The sequence below is a fragment of the Salmo salar genome, chromosome ssa04 (genome assembly GCF_905237065.1).
Source record: "Salmo salar chromosome ssa04, Ssal_v3.1, whole genome shotgun sequence".
Lineage (NCBI taxonomy): Eukaryota > Metazoa > Chordata > Actinopteri > Salmoniformes > Salmonidae > Salmo > Salmo salar.
The window spans coordinates 79,044,670-79,068,448 of record NC_059445.1 but is presented as its reverse complement, the minus strand read 5'-3'; the positions used below and the strand labels follow the sequence as shown (position 1 = coordinate 79,068,448).

At 47.3% G+C, this 23,779-nt stretch overlaps 1 protein-coding gene across 2 annotated transcripts in view; it reads left to right on the top strand.

The window, feature by feature from the left end:
* The window catches only part of LOC106603890 (RING finger protein 145), a 39,362-nt gene extending 19,130 nt beyond the window's left edge, over positions 1-20,232 (top strand). For both annotated transcript variants that reach the window (XM_014198103.2, XM_014198102.2), the window contains exons 5-11: positions 13,518-13,753; positions 13,897-14,072; positions 14,328-14,468; positions 14,663-14,845; positions 15,087-15,234; positions 17,130-17,486; positions 17,875-20,232. In XM_014198103.2, the coding sequence (XP_014053578.1) occupies positions 13,518-13,753; positions 13,897-14,072; positions 14,328-14,468; positions 14,663-14,845; positions 15,087-15,234; positions 17,130-17,486; positions 17,875-18,339 (1,706 nt within the window). In that variant the 3' untranslated portion in view covers positions 18,340-20,232. The remainder of the gene's footprint in view (positions 1-13,517; positions 13,754-13,896; positions 14,073-14,327; positions 14,469-14,662; positions 14,846-15,086; positions 15,235-17,129; positions 17,487-17,874) is intronic.
* The last annotated feature ends 3,547 nt before the right edge of the window (positions 20,233-23,779 follow it).

The following is a 23,779-nucleotide window of genomic DNA, read 5'->3' as shown; positions in this document are numbered from 1 at the left end:
TAACTAACTGAACACAGTCCCACCTTTCACCTCCAGCCTCATAGGTAACTAACTAACTGAACACAGTCCCACCTTTCACTACCAGCCTCATAGGTAATTAACTAACTAAACACAGTCCCACCTTTCACTACCAGCCTCATAGGTAACTAACTAAACACAGTCCCACCTTTCACTACCAGCCTCATAGGTAACTAACTAAACACAGTCCCACCTTTCACTACCAGCCTCATAGGTAACTAACTAAACACAGTCCCACCTTTCACTACCAGCGTCATAGGTAACTAACTAACTAAACACAGTCCCACCTTTCACTACCAGCCTCATAGGTAACTAACTAACTGAACACAGTCCCACCTTTCACTACCAGCCTCATAGGTAACTAACTAACTGAACACAGTCCCACCTTTCACTACCAGCCTCATAGGTAACTAACTAACTAAACACAGTCCCACCTTTCACCTCCAGCCTCATAGGTAACTAACTAACTGAACACAGTCCCACCTTTCACCACCAGCCTCATAGGTAACTAACTAAACACAGTCCCACCTTTCACCTCCAGCCTCATTGGTAACTAACTAACTGAACACAGTCCCACCTTTCACTACCAGCCTCATAGGTAACTAACTAACTAAACACAGTCCCACCTTTCACTACCAGCCTCATAGGTAACTAACTAACTGAACACAGTCCCACCTTTCACTACCAGCCTCATAGGTAACTAACTAACTGAACACAGTCCCACCTTTCACCACCAGCCTCATAGGTAACTAACTAACTAAACACAGTCCCACCTTTCACCACCAGCCTCAAGGGTAACTAACTAACTGAACACAGTCCCACCTTTCACTACCAGCCTCATAGGTAACTAACTAACTAAACACAGTCCCACCTTTCACTACCAGCCTCATAGGTAACTAACTAAACACAGTCCCACCTTTCACCTCCAGCCTCATTGGTAACTAACTAACTAAACACAGTCCCACCTTTCAAAACCAGCCTCATTGGTAACTAACTAACTAAACACAGTCCCACCTTTCACCACCAGCCTCATAGGTAACTAACTAACTGAACACAGTCCCACCTTTCACTACCAGCCTCATAGGTAACTAACTAACTAAACACAGTCCCACCTTTCACTACCAGCCTCATAGGTAACTAACTAAACACAGTCCCACCTTTCACCTCCAGCCTCATAGGTAACTAACTAACTGAACACAGTCCCACCTTTCACCTCCAGCCTCATAGGTAACTAACTAACTGAACACAGTCCCACCTTTCACTACCAGCCTCATAGGTAACTAACTAACTAAACACAGTCCCACCTTTCACCTCCAGCCTCATTGGTAACTAACTAACTAAACACAGTCCCACCTTTCACCTCCAGCCTCATAGGTAACTAACTAACTGAACACAGTCCCACCTTTCACTACCAGCCTCATAGGTAACTAACTAACTAAACACAGTCCCTCCTTTCACTACCAGCCTCATAGGTAACTAACTAAACACAGTCCCACCTTTCACTACCAGCCTCATAGGTAACTAACTAACTAAACACAGTCCCTCCTTTCACTACCAGCCTCATAGCTAACTAACTAAACAAACAAAGTCCCTGCTTTTACTACCAGCCTCATAGGTAACTAACTAACTAAACACAGTCCCACCTTTCACCTCCAGCCTCATAGGTAACTAACTGAACACAGTCCCACCTTTCACCTCCAGCCTCATAGGTAACTAACTAACTGAACACAGTCCCACCTTTCACTACCAGCCTCATAGGTAACTAACTAACTGAACACAGTCCCACCTTTCACCACCAGCCTCATAGGTAACTAACTAAACACAGTCCCACCTTTCACCTCCAGCCTCATTGGTAACTAACTAACTGAACACAGTCCCACCTTTCACTACCAGCCTCATTGGTAACTAACTAACTGAACACAGTCCCACCTTTCACCTCCAGCCTCATAGGTAACTAACTAACTGAACACAGTCCCACCTTTCACTACCAGCCTCATAGGTAATTAACTAACTAAACACAGTCCCACCTTTCACTACCAGCCTCATAGGTAACTAACTAAACACAGTCCCACCTTTCACTACCAGCCTCATAGGTAACTAACTAACTAAACACAGTCCCACCTTTCACTACCAGCCTCATAGGTAACTAACTAACTGAACACAGTCCCACCTTTCACTACCAGCCTCATAGGTAACTAACTAACTAAACACAGTCCCACCTTTCACTACCAGCCTCATAGGTAACTAACTAACTAAACACAGTCCCACCTTTCACCACCAGCCTCATAGGTAACTAACTAACTAAACACAGTCCCACCTTTCACCACCAGCCTCAAGGGTAACTAACTAACTGAACACAGTCCCACCTTTCACTACCAGCCTCATAGGTAACTAACTAACTAAACACAGTCCCACCTTTCACTACCAGCCTCATAGGTAACTAACTAAACACAGTCCCACCTTTCACCTCCAGCCTCATTGGTAACTAACTAACTAAACACAGTCCCACCTTTCAAAACCAGCCTCATTGGTAACTAACTAACTAAACACAGTCCCACCTTTCACCACCAGCCTCATAGGTAACTAACTAACTGAACACAGTCCCACCTTTCACTACCAGCCTCATAGGTAACTAACTAACTAAACACAGTCCCACCTTTCACTACCAGCCTCATAGGTAACTAACTAAACACAGTCCCACCTTTCACCTCCAGCCTCATAGGTAACTAACTAACTGAACACAGTCCCACCTTTCACCTCCAGCCTCATAGGTAACTAACTAACTGAACACAGTCCCACCTTTCACTACCAGCCTCATAGGTAACTAACTAACTAAACACAGTCCCACCTTTCACCTCCAGCCTCATTGGTAACTAACTAACTAAACACAGTCCCACCTTTCACCTCCAGCCTCATAGGTAACTAACTAACTGAACACAGTCCCACCTTTCACTACCAGCCTCATAGGTAACTAACTAACTAAACACAGTCCCTCCTTTCACTACCAGCCTCATAGGTAACTAACTAAACACAGTCCCACCTTTCACTACCAGCCTCATAGGTAACTAACTAACTAAACACAGTCCCTCCTTTCACTACCAGCCTCATAGCTAACTAACTAAACAAACAAAGTCCCTGCTTTTACTACCAGCCTCATAGGTAACTAACTAACTAAACACAGTCCCACCTTTCACCTCCAGCCTCATAGGTAACTAACTGAACACAGTCCCACCTTTCACCTCCAGCCTCATAGGTAACTAACTAACTGAACACAGTCCCACCTTTCACTACCAGCCTCATAGGTAACTAACTAACTGAACACAGTCCCACCTTTCACCACCAGCCTCATAGGTAACTAACTAAACACAGTCCCACCTTTCACCTCCAGCCTCATTGGTAACTAACTAACTGAACACAGTCCCACCTTTCACTACCAGCCTCATTGGTAACTAACTAACTGAACACAGTCCCACCTTTCACCTCCAGCCTCATAGGTAACTAACTAACTGAACACAGTCCCACCTTTCACTACCAGCCTCATAGGTAATTAACTAACTAAACACAGTCCCACCTTTCACTACCAGCCTCATAGGTAACTAACTAAACACAGTCCCACCTTTCACTACCAGCCTCATAGGTAACTAACTAACTAAACACAGTCCCACCTTTCACTACCAGCCTCATAGGTAACTAACTAACTGAACACAGTCCCACCTTTCACTACCAGCCTCATAGGTAACTAACTAACTAAACACAGTCCCACCTTTCACTACCAGCCTCATAGGTAACTAACTAACTAAACACAGTCCCACCTTTCACTACCAGCCTCATAGGTAACTAACTAACTAAACACAGTCCCACCTTTCACTACCAGCCTCATAGGTAACTAACTAAACACAGTCCCACCTTTCACTACCCGCCTCATAGGTAACTAACTAACTGAACACAGTCCCTCCTTTCACTACCAGCCTCATAGGTAACTAACTAACTAAACACAGTCCCACCTTTCACCTCCAGCCTCATAGGTAACTAACTAAACACAGTCCCACCTTTCACTACCAGCCTCATAGGTAACTAACTAAACACAGTCCCACCTTTCACCTCCAGCCTCATAGGTAACTAACTAACTGAACACAGTCCCACCTTTCACTACCAGCCTCATAGGTAACTAACTAACTGAACACAGTCCCACCTTTCACTACCAGCCTCATAGGTAACTAACTAACTAAACACAGTCCCACCTTTCACCTCCAGCCTCATAGGTAACTAACTAACTGAACACAGTCCCACCTTTCACCACCAGCCTCATAGGTAACTAACTAAACACAGTCCCACCTTTCACTTCCAGCCTCATTGGTAACTAACTAACTGAACACAGTCCCACCTTTCACTACCAGCCTCATTGGTAACTAACTAACTGAACACAGTCCCACCTTTCACCTCCAGCCTCATAGGTAACTAACTAACTGAACACAGTCCCACCTTTCACTACCAGCCTCATAGGTAATTAACTAACTAAACACAGTCCCACCTTTCACTACCAGCCTCATAGGTAACTAACTAACTGAACACAGTCCCACCTTTCACTACCAGCCTCATAGGTAACTAACTAACTGAACACAGTCCCACCTTTCACCACCAGCCTCATAGGTAACTAACTAACTAAACACAGTCCCACCTTTCACCACCAGCCTCAAGGGTAACTAACTAACTGAACACAGTCCCACCTTTCACTACCAGCCTCATAGGTAACTAACTAACTAAACACAGTCCCACCTTTCACTACCAGCCTCATAGGTAACTAACTAAACACAGTCCCACCTTTCACCTCCAGCCTCATTGGTAACTAACTAACTAAACACAGTCCCACCTTTCAAAACCAGCCTCATTGGTAACTAACTAACTAAACACAGTCCCACCTTTCACCACCAGCCTCATAGGTAACTAACTAACTGAACACAGTCCCACCTTTCACTACCAGCCTCATAGGTAACTAACTAACTAAACACAGTCCCACCTTTCACTACCAGCCTCATAGGTAACTAACTAAACACAGTCCCACCTTTCACCTCCAGCCTCATAGGTAACTAACTAACTGAACACAGTCCCACCTTTCACCTCCAGCCTCATAGGTAACTAACTAACTGAACACAGTCCCACCTTTCACTACCAGCCTCATAGGTAACTAACTAACTAAACACAGTCCCACCTTTCACCTCCAGCCTCATTGGTAACTAACTAACTAAACACAGTCCCACCTTTCACCTCCAGCCTCATAGGTAACTAACTAACTGAACACAGTCCCACCTTTCACTACCAGCCTCATAGGTAACTAACTAACTAAACACAGTCCCTCCTTTCACTACCAGCCTCATAGGTAACTAACTAAACACAGTCCCACCTTTCACTACCAGCCTCATAGGTAACTAACTAACTAAACACAGTCCCTCCTTTCACTACCAGCCTCATAGCTAACTAACTAAACAAACAAAGTCCCTGCTTTTACTACCAGCCTCATAGGTAACTAACTAACTAAACACAGTCCCACCTTTCACCTCCAGCCTCATAGGTAACTAACTGAACACAGTCCCACCTTTCACCTCCAGCCTCATAGGTAACTAACTAACTGAACACAGTCCCACCTTTCACTACCAGCCTCATAGGTAACTAACTAACTGAACACAGTCCCACCTTTCACCACCAGCCTCATAGGTAACTAACTAAACACAGTCCCACCTTTCACCTCCAGCCTCATTGGTAACTAACTAACTGAACACAGTCCCACCTTTCACTACCAGCCTCATTGGTAACTAACTAACTGAACACAGTCCCACCTTTCACCTCCAGCCTCATAGGTAACTAACTAACTGAACACAGTCCCACCTTTCACTACCAGCCTCATAGGTAATTAACTAACTAAACACAGTCCCACCTTTCACTACCAGCCTCATAGGTAACTAACTAAACACAGTCCCACCTTTCACTACCAGCCTCATAGGTAACTAACTAACTAAACACAGTCCCACCTTTCACTACCAGCCTCATAGGTAACTAACTAACTGAACACAGTCCCACCTTTCACTACCAGCCTCATAGGTAACTAACTAACTAAACACAGTCCCACCTTTCACTACCAGCCTCATAGGTAACTAACTAACTAAACACAGTCCCACCTTTCACTACCAGCCTCATAGGTAACTAACTAACTAAACACAGTCCCACCTTTCACTACCAGCCTCATAGGTAACTAACTAACTGAACACAGTCCCACCTTTCACTACCAGCCTCATAGGTAACTAACTAACTGAACACAGTCCCACCTTTCACCACCAGCCTCATAGGTAACTAACTAACTAAACACAGTCCCACCTTTCACCACCAGCCTCAAGGGTAACTAACTAACTGAACACAGTCCCACCTTTCACTACCAGCCTCATAGGTAACTAACTAACTAAACACAGTCCCACCTTTCACTACCAGCCTCATAGGTAACTAACTAAACACAGTCCCACCTTTCACCTCCAGCCTCATTGGTAACTAACTAACTAAACACAGTCCCACCTTTCAAAACCAGCCTCATTGGTAACTAACTAACTAAACACAGTCCCACCTTTCACCACCAGCCTCATAGGTAACTAACTAACTGAACACAGTCCCACCTTTCACTACCAGCCTCATAGGTAACTAACTAACTAAACACAGTCCCACCTTTCACTACCAGCCTCATAGGTAACTAACTAACTAAACACAGTCCCACCTTTCACTACCAGCCTCATAGGTAACTAACTAAACACAGTCCCACCTTTCACCTCCAGCCTCATTGGTAACTAACTAACTAAACACAGTCCCTCCTTTCACTACCAGCCTCATAGGTAACTAACTAAACACAGTCCCACCTTTCACTACCAGCCTCATAGGTAACTAACTAACTAAACACAGTCCCTCCTTTCACTACCAGCCTCATAGGTAACTAACTAAACAAACAAAGTCCCTCCTTTTACTACCAGCCTCATAGGTAACTAACTAACTAAACACAGTCCCACCTTTCACCTCCAGCCTCATAGGTAACTAACTGAACACAGTCCCACCTTTCACCTCCAGCCTCATAGGTAACTAACTAACTGAACACAGTCCCACCTTTCACTACCAGCCTCATAGGTAACTAACTAACTAAACACAGTCCCACCTTTCACCTCCAGCCTCATAGGTAACTAACTAACTGAACACAGTCCCACCTTTCACCTCCAGCCTCATTGGTAACTAACTAACTGAACACAGTCCCACCTTTCACTACCAGCCTCATTGGTAACTAACTAACTGAACACAGTCCCACCTTTCACCTCCAGCCTCATAGGTAATTAACTAACTAAACACAGTCCCACCTTTCACTACCAGCCTCATAGGTAACTAACCTAACACAGTCCCACCTTTCACTACCAGCCTCATAGGTAACTAACTAAACACAGTCCCACCTTTCACTACCAGCTTCATAGGTAACTAACTAAACACAGTCCCACCTTTCACTACCAGCCTCATAGGTAACTAACTAACTGAACACAGTCCCACCTTTCACTACCAGCCTCATAGGTAACTAACTAACTAAACACAGTCCCACCTTTCACCACCAGCCTCATAGGTAACTAACTGAACACAGTCCCACCTTTCACTACCAGCCTCATAGGTAACTAACTAACTAAACACAGTCCCACCTTTCACCACCAGCCTCATAGGTAACTAACTAAACACAGTCCCACCTTTCACTACCAGCCTCATAGGTAACTAACTAAACACAGTCCCACCTTTCACTACCAGCCTCATAGGTAACTAACTAACTAAACACAGTCCCTCCTTTCACTACCAGCCTCATAGGTAACTAACTAAACAAACACAGTCCCTCCTTTCACTACCAGCGTCATAGGTAACTAACTAAACACAGTCCCACCTTTCACTACCAGCCTCATAGGTAACTAACTGAACACAGTCCCACCTTTCACTACCAGCCTCATAGGTAACTAACTAAACACAGTCCCACCTTTCACCTCCAGCCTCATTGGTAACTAACTAACTGAACACAGTCCCACCTTTCACTACCAGCCTCATAGGTAACTAACTAACTGAACACAGTCCCACCTTTCACTACCAGCCTCATAGGTAACTAACTAACTGAACACAGTCCCACCTTTCACCACCAGCCTCATAGGTAACTAACTAAACACAGTCCCACCTTTCACTACCAGCCTCATAGGTAACTAACTAAGAACACAGTCCCACCTTTCACTACCAGCCTCATAGGTAACTAACTAAACGAACACAGTCCCACCTTTCACTACCAGCCTCATAGGTAACTAACTAACTGAACACAGTCCCACCTTTCACCACCAGCCTCATAGGTAACTAACTAAACACAGTCCCACCTTTCACTACCAGCCTCATAGGTAACTAACTAAACACAGTCCCACCTTTCACCTCCAGCCTCATAGGTAACTAACTAAACAAACACAGTCCCTCCTTTCACTACCAGCCTCATAGGTAACTAACTAAACACAGTCCCACCTTTCACTACCAGCCTCATAGGTAACTAACTGACTGAACACAGTCCCACCTTTCACTACCAGCCTCATAGGTAACTAACTGAACACAGTCCCACCTTTCACCTCCAGCCTCATAGGTAACTAACTAACTAAACACAGTCCCGCCTTTCACTACCAGCCTCATAGGTAACTAACTAAACACAGTCCCGCCTTTCACTACTAGCCTCATAGGTAACTCACTGAACACAGTCCCACCTTTCACCACCAGCCTCATAGGTAACTAACTAACTAAACACAGTCCAACCTTTCACTACCCGACTCATAGGTAACTAACTAACTGAACACAGTCCAACCTTTCACTACCAGCCTCATAGGTAACTAACTAAACACAGTCCCACCTTTCACTTCCAGCCTCATAGGTAACTAACTAACTAAACACAGTCTCACCTTTCACTACCAGCCTCATAGGTAACTAACTAACTGAACACAGTCCCACCTTTCACCACCAGCCTCATAGGTAACTAACTAACTAAACACAGTCCCACCTTTCACTACCAGCCTCATAGGTAACTAACTAACTGAACACAGTCCCACCTTTCACCACCAGCCTCATAGGTAACTAACTAACTAAACACAGTCCCACCTTTCACTACCAGCCTCATAGGTAACTAACTGAACACAGTCCCACCTTTCACTACCAGCCTCATAGGTAACTAACTAAACACAGTCCCACCTTTCACTACCAGCCTCATAGGTAACTAACTAACTAAACACAGTCCCACCTTTCACCACCAGCCTCATAGGTAACTAACTAACTGAACACAGTCCCACCTTTCACTACCAGCCTCATAGGTAACTAACTAACTAAACACAGTCCCACCTTTCACCTCCAGCCTCATAGGTAACTAACTAACTAAACACAGTCCCACCTTTCACCTCCAGCCTCATAGGTAACTAACTAAACACAGTCCCACCTTTCACTACCAGCCTCATAGGTAACTAACTAACTAAACACAGACCCACCTTTCACTACCAGCCTCATAGGTAACTACCTCAACACAGTCCCACCTTTCACTACCAGCCTCATAGGTAACTACCTCAACACAGTCCCACCTTTCACCTCCAGCCTCATAGGTAACTAACTGAACACAGTCCCACCTTTCACCACCAGCCTCATAGGTAACTAACTAACTGAACACAATCCCACCTTTCACCTCCAGCCTCATAGGTAACTAACTAACTGAACACAGTCCCACCTTTCACTACCAGCCTCATAGGTAACTAACTAACTGAACACAGTCCCACCTTTCACCTCCAGCCTCATAGGTAACTAACTAACTGAACACAGTCCCACCTTTCACTACCAGCCTCATAGGTAACTAACTAACTTCATCATAGGCAGTAGGTAGGGTGTTTGAGGTGGGTGCTATTGAATGTGTTGCTCTGAGATGTCGTTTGCCGCAGAGCTCCTCAGCTCTCTAATGGGGAGCACACAACGAGGTAGTGCGTCTGAATACAGTCAGTCTTCCAGTAACAAAGGGGACGCCCACAACTCTGACAGGCCTCTCAATATCTCTTTTAATCTCTACCTTTCCCCCACGCTCGCGCTCTCATTGATGTATTTCTTTGTTGCACTGCTTCTTTCATAAGAGGGAAGCTTGTTGTGGTTCTGCAGTATCTGTAGGCTTTTAGCTTACTGGGGTGTGGGAGCCGCCTCTTCTAAAAATACGACTGGTCATACTATTGTTGTGTTCAGAGCTCAGTAAAGGGCTGAAAGCCCGAAAGGGGAAGAAGCAAGCAACCAGTGTCTTATGTCATCATGAATAGGAGGCCTGCCTGTGAAATGCCGTTATATAATGACCTGATGATGAGCAGATTCTGCTTCTGTTAGGTAACCCTCTGCTACTTTTAACGATGGGAACCCTTTCCCTAACAAGGGGAGGGACTGGTTGATTCCTTGGCTTTGAGTTTTGCGGTCTTGAATAGGGATTGTCATTGAACTTTGACCTTTTTAGATTCAATCAGAGAAGTACTCTCATTTCTCTAAAATACTGGTGGAATAGTTCCTTTTTGGAGAAATTGTAGGTTTGTTTTAACAATGAAAAAGCTTTGTTTAAATGAAATGATGCTTAGGTAACCACCAGCCTCATGGGTAACTAACTAAACACAGTCCCACCTTTCACTACTAGCCTCAGTTTTTGAAAAATTGTAGGTCCTTCCTCTGACACCGCCTGATATAGAGGTCCTGGATGGTAGGAAGCTTAGCCCCAGTGATGTATTGGACCATACATGCTAATCTCTGTAGCGCCTTGTGGTCGGATGCCGAGCAGTTGCTATACCAGGCGGCAATGCAACCAGTCAGGATGCTCTCGATGGTGCAGTTGTAGAACTTTTTTGAGGATCTGAAGACCCATGCGAAATCTTTTCAGTCTCCTGAGGGGGAATAGGCGTTGGAAGTACCATGATATTTCAAATTCCAGGAAATACCATGATATTTTAAATTCTTAATCTAAAAAAAACAAGTTTGAATGTAGTTTTTATGGTGTGTTGAGCTGCTACTGCTCATTTAGCCCTCCAGTCTGCCCTCACTATGCTGTTCTCCCCACTTCAAATAATCATTACAGGCATGCACACAATGTAGTTTCTGTCCTGACACAGATCAATGCAAAACACCAGACACTTTTTGTAACAATCAGTTCAATCGTGGTGAAAATAGCAGTCTGTCCTGTGTTTACCTCTGCATTTGTGTCATTCTGATTTTGGTCAAGAGCAGATAAAGTGAAATAATGTAAAATGCCCATCAACCGTTGTTGTCCTGTCCTGCCTTGAGCTCTGCATGTCACATGGAGTTCATGTTGGTTAGATGTCAGGTAGCCTTAGCTGTTAAGAGTGTTGGGCCAGTAACCGAAAGGTCGCTTGGTCAACTCTCCGTGCCGACTAGGTGAATTATCTCTGTGCCTTTGAGCAAGGCACTTAAACCTTATTCCTCCTTTACGTTGCTCTGATAAGAGCGTCTGCTAAATGACAATGTCATGTTTTCTAGCAAGAGGAGAGCAGCTGTAGGCAGGGACCTCTTGGCCCAGTCACTGTGCTGTCCTCACCAGCCTCGGTGAAGTCACTGTGCTGTCCTCACCAGCCTCGGTGAAGTCACTGTGCTGTCCTCACCAGCCTCGGTGAAGTCACTGTGCTGTCCTCACCAGCCTCGGTGAAGTCACTGTGCTGTCCTCACCAGCCTCGGTGAAGTCACTGTGCTGTCCTCACCAGCCTCGGTGAAGTCACTGTGCTGTCCTCACCAGCCTCGGGGAAGTCACTGTGCTGTCCTCACCAGCCTCGGGGAAGTCACTGTGCTGTCCTCACCAGCCTCGGTGAAGTCACTGTGCTGTCCTCACCAGCCTCGGTGAAGTCACTGTGCTGTCCTCACCAGCCTCGGGGAAGTCACTGTGCTGTCCTCACCAGCCTCGGGGAAGTCACTGTGCTGTCCTCACCAGCCTCGGGGAAGTCACTGTGCTGTCCTCACCAGCCTCGGGGAAGTCACATCAGCTCCTAGAGAGAGAGACTGGGTTTGACATGGTCTTCACTGTGTCTCAATCCATCTCTAGTCTCTTTCTAGTGCAGTAGCATGTTAGCACTGTCATCCCAGTCAACTTGGGGCATGTAGCAGTAAAGATGCCAGTCCTGCCTGCCTCAGTGTACTCTTTTTGAGGTGCGTTTTGCCCTTATTTGTCCTCGAGGGCATTGTAAATGTAACTTGCAAAATCGTCAATGCTTTAATTGTTTTCTCAGTCAGATCTTTACTTTCTCTTAAGATTCAGCTGTTCTGTGTCACTACACCGCAGCTGTGGATGTTCACCTACACCCTGTGTATTAACCCCGTCCCTCCTGTGTCCCTCTCTCTCCAGCTCAGCTGGTGGTGTGCACCCTGTGTATTAACCCCGTCCCTCCTGTGTCTCTCTCTCTCCAGCTCAGCTGGTGGTGTGCACCCTGTGTATTAACCCCGTCCCTCCTGTGTCTCTCTCTCTCTCCAGCTCAGCTGGTGGTGTGCACCCTGTGTATTAACCCCGTCCCTCCTGTGTCTCTCTCTCTCCAGCTCAGCTGGTGGTGTGCACCCTGTGTATTAACCCCGTCCCTCCTGTGTCTCTCTCTCTCTCCAGCTCAGCTGGTGGTGTGCACCCTGTGTATTAACCCCGTCCCTCCTGTCTCTCTCTCTCTCCAGCTCAGCTGGTGGTGTGCACCCTGTGTATTAACCCCGTCCCTCCTGTGTCTCTCTCTCTCTCCAGCTCAGCTGGTGGTGTGCACCCTGTGTATTAACCCCGTCCCTCCTGTGTCTCTCTCTCTCTCCAGCTCAGCTGGTGGTGTGCACCCTGTGTATTAACCCCGTCCCTCCTGTGTCTCTCTCTCTCTCCAGCTCAGCTGGTGGTGTGCACCCTGTGTATTAACCCCGTCCCTCCTGTGTCCCTCTCTCTCCAGCTCAGCTGGTGGTGTGCACCCTGTGTATTAACCCCGTCCCTCCTGTGTCTCTCTCTCTCACCAGCTCAGCTGGTGGTGTGCACCCTGTGTATTAACCCCGTCCCTCCTGTGTCCCTCTCTCTCCAGCTCAGCTGGTGGTGTGCACCCTGTGTATTAACCCCGTCCCTCCTGTGTCTCTCCTCTCTCCAGCTCAGCTGGTGGTGTGCACCCTGTGTATTAACCCCGTCCCTCCTGTGTCTCTCTCTCTCCAGCTCAGCTGGTGGTGTGCACCCTGTGTATTAACCCCGTCCCTCCTGTGTCTCTCTCTCTCTCCAGCTCAGCTGGTGGTGTGCACCCTGTGTATTAACCCCGTCCCTCCTGTGTCTCTCTCTCTCTCCAGCTCAGCTGGTGGTGTGCACCCTGTGTATTAACCCCGTCCCTCCTGTGTCTCTCTCTCTCCAGCTCAGCTGGTGGTGTGCACCCTGTGTATTAACCCCGTCCCTCCTGTCTCTCTCTCTCCAGCTCAGCTGGTGGTGTGCACCCTGTGCTCCTGCGTCATGCAGACCAAGAGGATCTGGCTGTTCTCTGCTCACCTGCTCCCCCTGGTGGCCCGTCTCTGTCTGGTTCCCCTGGAGACCATCGTGTTCATCAACCGCTTCGCCATGATCTTCACGGGCCTCGAGGTCATCTACTTCCTGGCCTCCAACCTGCTGGTGCCCTACAACCTGGCCAAGACCGCCTACAGGGAGCTGGTGCAGGTGAAACTGGAGGACATTCAGTCAGTCCATTATCACCGATCCTCAGTGTTTTTCCCCTCTCAGGAGGCTGGAAATCTACCAGCTGTCTGGATGTGTTTTCTATTTTATTTATAGTAGCTAACCATCCCCTTCTTTGTGCCCAGGTGGTGGAGGTATACGGGCTGCTGGCTCTGGGGATGTCCTTGTGGAACCAGCTGGTTCTGCCAGTCCTCTTCATGTGCTTCTGGTTGGTTCTGTTCGCCCTGCAGATCTACAGCTACTTCAGTAGCCGGGACCAGCCCACCTCCAGAGAGAGGCTGCTCTTCCTGTTCCTCACCAGGTGGGACCAGCACTACAAACACTTTCGTGGTGTTGCAGTTTCTGTCATGGAATGTTTATCCCGTGTGGCATGCGAGAGGTTTTCAACCCAAGCTGACCTGTTTCTCTGGAACTTTTTCTCAACGTTATTGAGTCAAGTTCTACAGTTTCACTCACGTCTGTTTTAAATCCCAGAAAATGGGATGTGGTCCATCTATTACAAATACATGCATGACCTTTGAATAAGTTTAGTGATGAATTCTCCTTGTCCCCCCAGTATTGCAGAGTGCTGCAGCACCCCCTACTCCCTGCTGGGCCTGGTCTTCACCGTTTCCTTCGTGGCGCTGGGCGTCCTCACCCTCTGCAAGTTCTACCTGCAGGGCTACCGAGCCTTCATGAATGACAACACCATGCACCGGTCAGTCCGCTGCCCGCCCAGCTGCCTTCTCATTCAGCCCTTGTGATGCTCTGTGTTCATGTCTGTTAAGTGTGTTCTTTGGACCACAGGTTTGAACACTGAGGAACCATTTTCCTTTCTGACATAATTTTAAAAAGACGGAGTATTTCTGAATCTCTCTTTCCCCCTACTTCCCTCCCTCCCTCCCATCTCAGGGGGATGACAGAGGGCATCACGTTACTGATCCTGGCTGTACAGACAGGTCTGATCGAACTGCAGGTCATCCACCGAGCCTTCCTCCTGAGTATCATCCTCTTCATCGTGGTGGCCTCCATCCTACAGTCCATGCTGGAGATAGCTGACCCCATTGTACTGGCACTAGGGGCCTCCCGGGACAAGTAAGACGTTCAAGGCTGATTTTGAAATGTGACTTTATTTTTGCTCTGCTTTTGACTAGGGCCCATAGGTTCATCCAAACAGAGAGAGAGAAATGTATTTAACCTTTATTTATACAGAGAAATGGGCAGCAGAGTAACTTAAGATGTAAACCCAACTATATGATTGAATTGGACAGAACTTTCTCAATCCCCTCTGAGGCGGATCCCATCTAATAGGTGTGCTGGTGGTTGCTCTGTTCAGGAGCCTGTGGAAGCACTTCCGGGCCGTGAGCCTGTGCTTGTTCCTGCTGGTCTTCCCAGCCTACATGGCCTACATGATCTGCCAGTTCTTCCTCATGGACTTCTGGCTCCTCATCATCATCTCCTCCAGCATCCTCACCTCACTGCAGGTACACACACACCAAGCTGTTGCTGTGGAGACACATGTACACACACCACGCTCTGTTGCTATGGAGACGCACGCACACACACACACCAAGCTCTGTTGCTGTGGAGACACATGCACACACACACACACCTCAAGCTCTGTTGCTGTGGAGACACACGCACACACACACCTCAAGCTCTGTTGCTGTGGAGACACATGCACACACACACACACCAAGCTCTGTTGCTGTGGAGACACATGCACACACACACACACCAAGCTCTGTTGCTGTGGAGACACATGCACACACACACACACCAAGCTCTGTTGCTGTGGAGACACATGCACACACACCAAGCTCTGTTGCTGTGGAGACACATGCACACACACCAAGCTCTGTTGCTATGGAGACACATGCACACACACCATGCTCTGTTGCTGTGGAGACACATGGTGACGGGACGGGCACGGTAAGGACTGTAAGCTACCCCCTGCTATTTCCTGGCCACCTGTGAGTTTACGTTACCTCTGAAATACAGGAAACCCAGCACACTCCGACAGGTGGCGTCAACACGTGATTGGTCCTTTGATGTTTTGGATCTCCCTGAAATAAGATCCAAAGAAAGGTGCTTTGGGTAAAGGATGTTTGGCATACCTTATTAAAGTCTGTATCCAAAATGTTTACTTCAGTAGCAGAGATCCCACTCTGGAAATGTTATGTACTTGTAGAGAATGTTTTAAAACCAATATAAACAAAAAGGGTACTTTTTAATTATCCTTAAAATATATTTTATTCTCAATCTACTCATGTTTCAGGTGACACCAAGACAGGCTTTGACGCGTCTACACACTAACGGTAGTAATGTCTTAATATTAACTGGATAGCTGTCTATAATCTCTTCATCAGAGGGTCATGAACATTACCTAGTAATGTCTTAATGTTAACTGGATGGCTGTCTATAATCTCTTCATCAGAGGGTCATGAACATTACCTAGTAATGTCTTAATGTTAACTGGATGGCTGTCTATAATCTCTTCATCAGAGGGTCATGAACATTACCTAGTAATGTCTTAATATTAACTGGATAGCTGTCTATAATCTCTTCATCAGAGGGTCATGAACATTACCTAGTAATGTCTTAATATTAACTGGATAGCTGTCTATAATCTCTTCATCAGAGGGTCATGAACATTACCTAGTAATGTCTTAATGTTAACTGGATGGCTGTCTATAATCTCTTCATCAGAGGGTCATGAACATTACCTAGTAATGTCTTAATGTTAACTGGATGGCTGTCTATAATCTCTTCATCAGAGGGCCATGAACATTACCTAGTAATGTCTTGTACTTTTAGAAAGCTCCGAAGCTTCCACCACAGATTGACGGACAGTCTGATCAGGGGACTCGTGTTAAGGCTGGACCCCTGAGCCTCCAATGGCTGTGAATATTTCATCTGATGCCCCAGTCATTCAAGCCCAACTGAATTGAAGCAGGGGCTGTCAGACTGAACTATCACAACAGGATTTAGAACAACAAAGATGATTTAAGCTTATTACATTGATAAGCCAATTAAATGATAACTGAAGTCCCCTAGGGGGTCTTAATGTTTACGATTAGGCCTGGGTAAGACCAAAATGTCAAGTTTCCCAACTTTAATTAGTTATTTCTCAATCATTATTTTGGATCCAGATTTCAAAGCTATGTCCTTCCCCCAAATTACCTTTCTATGGATTTCATTTCAGGAAGATCTAAAACATCATCAATATCTTTGGAAACGCCTTGGTGATTAGTTTTTAGAACATTCTGGTACGAAGACCTGAAGTGTCCTTTAACAGAAAGGAGTAGATCTTACTGATTTAGTTTGTGTATATGACCTGTGATCCTAACCGCTTGCCCTCACTGTCCCTGTTCCCTAGGTGCTGGGCACCCTGCTTATCTACATCCTGTTCATGGTGGAGGAGGTCCGTAAGGAGCCCGTACAGAACATGGACGACGTCATCTACTACGTGAACGGAACCTACCGGCTGCTGGAGTTCCTGGTGGCGCTCGTGGTGGTGGCCTATGGCGTGTCTGAGACGGTGTTCGGGGAGTGGACGGTGATGGGCTCCACCATCATCTTCATCCACTCCTACTACAACGTCTGGCTGCGTGCACAGCTGGGCTGGCAGAGCTTCTTGCTGCGCCGAGACGCCGTCAACAAGATCAAGAGCCTGCCCACCGCCTCTGACCTGCAGCTGGAGAAGTACAACGACATCTGCTCCATCTGCTATCAGGTTTGTGTGTGTGTGTGTGTGTGTGTGTGTGTGTGTGTGTGTGTGTGTGTGTGTGTGTGTGTGTGTGTGTGTGTGTGCGTGCGCACGGAAAGAAGTGTGCATGCTTGAAGAGAAAAGTGAGTGTTTGAGACCAACATTATTGGTCTGATAAATGTTTTAAAAGCCTTCTGGTTTGAAGTGGACGACAGTACAGCTAGAGGAGATATGTAGTCGATTCTGCTTCAACATAAAACATCTAGATTTATTATTCATAGAGAAGGAAAGTTTAGTTTGAATAAGGATATGTAACTGATACTTCCACTCATCAGAAAAGGGTCCATGTTGAATCTGGTATTGTAGTAGGCTTTACCATTTCAGTAGTTAACCAGTGTCTTGTCCCTTCCTGTAGGACATGAAGTCAGCTGTCATTACTCCCTGCAGCCACTTCTTCCACGCTGGCTGTCTCAAGAAGTGGGTTTATGTACAGGAGACCTGCCCCCTCTGTCACAAACAGCTGAAGAGCCAATCACAGCCTGCCAATGCCACCGCTGCACCCACCCAGGACATTCTACCAGCCAATCCCAACCCAGCAGAGGCTGGGCAAGGAGAGCCAGTGGCTGAGGGGGACCAAAGCGTTACTCAGAATGGTGTTCCAGTTGAAGGGAGCCAAGCCAGCCCCTCTTCCTCCTCTGCTAACCCTAACCTAGAGCTGCGCCCCCAGCAGGCTGACACAGTGGACAGTGTGTATTTGGAGGGCCAGGTGGCTGGTCTGTCACAGGGCCCGGGGGAGTCTTGTCTCCGGCATCGCCAGCCCCAGCAGTCTGCCTTCTCACCTGCAGCAGCATCATCCACAGCATGTGGAGCTGAACTCTAGTCAGATCTACAACGGTCTGCCAGCCTCTGCTGCCTCTGATCCTCACTCCTGCACACCACCACCTCACACACCACCACCTCACACACCACCACCTCACACACAGCTAAAGACTAAGTGGCCAATACGTAGAACCAAGATGGAGGTGGCTGGTTAACTGTTGGACTGACTTCCTGTTGCCACTATCCAACACCTCCCCCTTAATGAACTCATCTATTTGTTGGCCTGTTTCTTAAATGTTGGTTTTAAACTCATTAACATTTCATGGTTATTAATCCTATAGGATTGTATGAAATCTGATGCTGACTTTAGTGCTGTTTGAGTCTGAGATGCCATACTGAACATCATTACATTTCACTGTTGAGAAATATGCATCGACTTCTCCCACTTGACGACAAAATGTGTAAGTAGCCTTGTGCTAGCCAGGAGGACTGATAGCAGCAGATCTGTTTCTGTAGCATGAGGCAGGTTGACTAGACAGGACACTAGTCCAGGGGTCGGCAACCCTGGTTCTGGAGAGCTGCAGGCACTTCATGTTTCGGTTTAACCAACCTGGAAGGAACAGGTGGGTTGAGTTTAGTCAATCACTGAACTGATCAGTTAGCTCAGTTGGTCTGGTGTGCTGCCTCGTTGGAACAACATCCTGCAGTAGCTGTGATAGTCCAGGAACAGGGTTGTCTACCCCTCCACTAGTCTATCGCAGGGCCTTACCCCCATCGCTCTCTTTAACACGGAGTCCCAAGTAGATACAAATCGTGTCCCGTTTCTTCAGTCTTTGGTAGGACTGGGCCGGGATTGAACTCACAACCTTCCAATTTCAGGGTGGAAACTCTAAACACAAGGCCACTGAGTTTATCAACAAAATGCAGCTTTGAATTTGACAGTTGCGTTCTACTGTACACCCATTAAGCAGAGGACAAAACACAGCCACAGCATTTTGTAGTTTCATTAACGCTCATTCAACATCCCAATATATTCCAATTGGGCTGTATTTCACTGCTAATTAGAATTACATTTTATCAAGGAATTTGAGCCTCTGTAGATCACCAACGTTAGAGTTGCCCCCCCCCGGGGCCTGCCCTGGTTGGGCCGGGGGGCCTGCCCTGGTTGGGCCGGGGGGCCTGTTACACAACCTGAATGTTACCAAGTCCAGGGGCAGGGCAGGCTGGTGTGTAGGTGGAAGACACCAATGTTCCCCGGGTGTGTTTTAGATGAAATGAATTCATACTGAAGAGAACAGACACACATGGCACTTGATGTAGAAGCTTTATGCACGCTTAGGCTTGCATGCAGTCACCGTCCGATAGCCATAGGAACTTCTATTTTCATGATATGTAATGTAGCCATTTGCGCTGTCATTTATAGCAACGCTCCAAAGTTGTCTTTTTGTCAGGTACCAAATATTTTTGGTATGTATGAGGAAAAGCCCTATATAAATGTGTGTATATAAACATTTATATTGTATGTGAAGAGGAATTTTGATATGCCTGCTATTCAGTGTTGAAGCTGCACCCCGCCCCAGTATGAAGTGATCAGAGGCTTGCGTGAACACTTTAGTTACCCTCTCGGTAGAAGTGTGAGAGAGCTGATCACAGATTGAGGGAGTTGCCAGCGCTGAATTGACCTAAAACAGTATTATTTGTTACAATTTTGAGAATGAATACATAGTATTATGTATGATCAAACTTGTCAAACGTTCCATCAATTAATTGGTGGCTTTTGGACATTTTCTTGAATCTATATTGGGAGAAGCGACTAAGACTGTATAGTATTTTACATACATCATGACATTTGAAGAGGACTTTGAGCATTTGGAATGTAATGTTTCTTTTGACAACTAAAATAATGAGCTTTTAGGGCTTCTTTTTTTAAATAAAAAGAATGACGACCTCTGAATGCTGATTTCCAGTCAAATTGTTTTGGTAAGAAATTTGCCTGGAACCCCGCAGGCTCTACTCTGGGACCCAGCAGGCTCTACTCTGGGACCCAGCAGGCTCTACCCTGGGACCCAGCAGGCTCTACCCTGGGACCCAGCAGGCTCTACTCTGGGACCCAGCAGGCTCTACTCTGGGACCCAGCGGGCTCTCTACCCTGGGGCCCAGCGGGCTCTCTACCCTGGGGCCCAGCGGGCTCTCTACCCTGGGGCCCAGCGGGCTCTCTACCCTGGGGCCCAGCGGGCTCTCTACCCTGGGGCCCAGCGGGCTCTCTACCCTGGGGCCCAGCGGGCTCTCTACCCTGGGACCCAGCGGGCTCTCTACCCTGGGGCCCAGCGGGCTCTCTACCCTGGGACCCAGCGGGCTCTCTACCCTGGAACCCCCCCCGGGCTCTACCCTGGAACCCCCCCGGGCTCTACCCTGGAACCCCCGCGGGCTGAACCCTGCAGGCTGTACCCTGGAACTCCGCGGGCTGTACCCTGGAACCCCCCGGGCTGTACCCTGGAACCCCCCGGGCTGTACCCTGGAACCCCCCCGGGCTGTACCCTGGAACCCCCCCGGGCTGTACCCTGGAACCCCCCCCGGGCTGTACCCTGGAACCCCCCGGGCTGTACCCTGGAACCCCCCGGGCTGTTACCCTGGAACCCCCGCGGGCTGTACCCTCTACCCTGGAACCCCCCCGGGCTGTACCCTGGAACCCCCGGGCTGTACCCTGGAACCCCGCGGGCTGTACCCTGGAACCCCGCGGGCTGTACCCTGGAACCCCGCAGGCTGTACCCTCTACCCTGGAACCCCCCGGGCTGTACCCTGGAACCCCCCGGGCTGTACCCTGGAACCCCCCGGGCTGTACCCTGGAACCCCCCCGGGCTGTACCCTGGAACCCCCCGGGCTGTACCCTGGAACCCCGCGGGCTGTACCCTCTACCCTGGAACCCCCGCGGGCTGTACCCTGGAACCCCGCGGGCTGTACCCTGGAACCCCGCAGGCTGTACCCTCTACCCTGGAACCCCCCCGGGCTGTACCCTGGAACCCCCCCGGGCTGTACCCTGGAACCCCGCGGGCTGTACCCTCTACCCTGGAACCCCGCAGGCTGTACCCTCTACCCTGGAACCCCCCCGGGCTGTACCCTGGAACCCCCCCGGGCTGTACCCTGGAACCCCCCCGGGCTGTACCCTGGAACCCCGCAGGCTGTACCCTGGAACCCCGCAGGCTGTACCCTGGAACCCCGCAGGCCGCCATTGTGAATAAGAATTTGTTCTTAATTGACTTGCCAAGTTAAATAAAACCCACAAGGGCTCCGAGTGGAGCCGCGGTCTAAGGCACTGCATCTCAGTGCTAGAGGCGTCACAACACCCTGGTTCGATCCTGGGCTGTATCACAACCGGCCGTGATTGGGACTCCCATAGGGTGGCGCACAATTGGCCCAGTGTCGTCCAGGTTTGGCCGGTGTAGGCCGTCATTGTAAGTAAGAATTTGTTCTTAACTGGCTTGCCTAGTTAAATAAAGGTTACATAAAAGAAATGAAAAGGCCACAGGGGTGGAAGGTGGAGGCAAATGTGAAGAGAACTGGCATGGGGTGGAATTAGCTGGAGAAGACTTCCCAGATCAGTGTGATGGAGAACGGCCTATGCTTCCGAAGGAGGTGAGGTAAGATTTGAGTGAGGGGTGTTCTTCTCTGACAACCTCCAATGGGTTTTGAGAATGAGGTGAGGAGAGAGGATGCAAGGAGGAAGCAGTTGAGGTTCTTCCCTGGTCTTGAGTTTAGCACAGACAGACACCCACGTTTTTGGAGCCTGCGCTGGCACTGCATTAAAGTTTGTCAAGTCTGTCAGTCCCACTTTACAATACACAGACCGTATACCATATAAACTGGATGGTTTGAGCCCTGAATTATGATTTGCTGAAAACCATGGGAAATCAGACCTTATACAATAGGTATGACATATTAATTTAACTGCTCTAATTACATTAGTAACCAGTTTATAATAGCCATAAGGCTCCTCAGGGGTTTGTGATAAATGGCCACTATACCGCAGTTAAGATCTGAGTCCAGGCTCTCCCTTTAGCTGTGGTATATTGGCTGTATACCATACCTCAAGTCTTATTGTGTAAATAACTGGTAATACACATGTTATTACATTGAGATTGTGTATTTTCTAAAATGTCTTGGATGGTGAACAACCATGAGTTGTACGTACAATACTGTAGCCACAACGACTTCACTGTAACGTATCTTTTCGTAATTGCCATGAACCACTTTGGAAAAACCTGGTTACAATGATTCTGTCAACTGAAATTTAACAACCACGAAATGGCGGAGCGATTTCTGCATAGTGCATCTTTAAATTTAGCAAACGTATTTTGTTTGACGTCATTACTGTTTTTTTAAATGTTCTAATATGTTTTTATAAAATCTTTGTCACTCAAATAAATTAGCATTGTTCAAACACATGGTCAGTCACAGGACATGGCCTATAAACTCCAAGGTTTCCATGGACAAATTCCATCTATAGAGCCCAATCACAAGTACCAAATGAGGCTAACATTTTCAAAAGGCAAATTTTGCTGTCATAGAAATGATCACAGAAAGGATCAATGGCAAAGATGCGAGGTATGCCCTCTTTTCCATCTCTATGATATAAACCCACACATCTGGGAGATGGTGCAAAAAGAGGAGTCCTCTGTCTATCTCTAGTTCTCGCTCACTCAATGGGATAATCTCAATTGCATACTCCTCACGTCCTCGCTTCCTTCTCAAAACACATTGGATTAGAAAGCCAGAGATACCCTCCCTTCTGACCTTCTCCAATGGATTTTGAGAAGGAGGCGAGGAGAAAGGACGTGAAGAGTGCGCAATTGAGATTCTCCTATGTAGCCATTTATAAGAATCAAGAAGTTCCCTCTCCCAACTATCATTTCAAAGAAAACAAGTCTGATCTTTGTCTCTGTGTGAGAGTAAACAGCTAAATGGCCCAGCAGGGAATTCAGTTGAATCAGGACCAGTTCTGTTGTTCTGTCAGTCTGGATCTACTGAAAGAGCTGGTCACTATTGACTGTGGATGTGCCGGAACAAAAAGTCAGAGAGAGGGGGTTGGGGGGGGGCCTGGGGAGTTCTGCGGTACCGGAACGAATGGAACACAATCACCTTAATAATAAAGCGTTGCATGCATACCATCGCATTTGGGTAGTAATACTTATGTAAATGTGATATTTCTGTTTTTTATATATATATATATATATATGAATTTGCAAAAAATTCTAAAAACCTGTTTTTGGTTTGTCTTTATGGGGTAGATTGATGAGTGGGGAAAAAACAATTTAATCAAATTTAGAATAAGGCTGTAACAACAAAATGTGGAAAGGTCTGAACACTTTCCTGAATGATCTGTAAATGAATGCTCTAAAAAAAACATGAGTCAAGCTCATTCCACGGAAGGCCGAGTATCTGCGGGTTTTCACTCCTCCCTTGGACTTGATTGATTAAGGTCACTGATTAGCAAGGAACTTCCC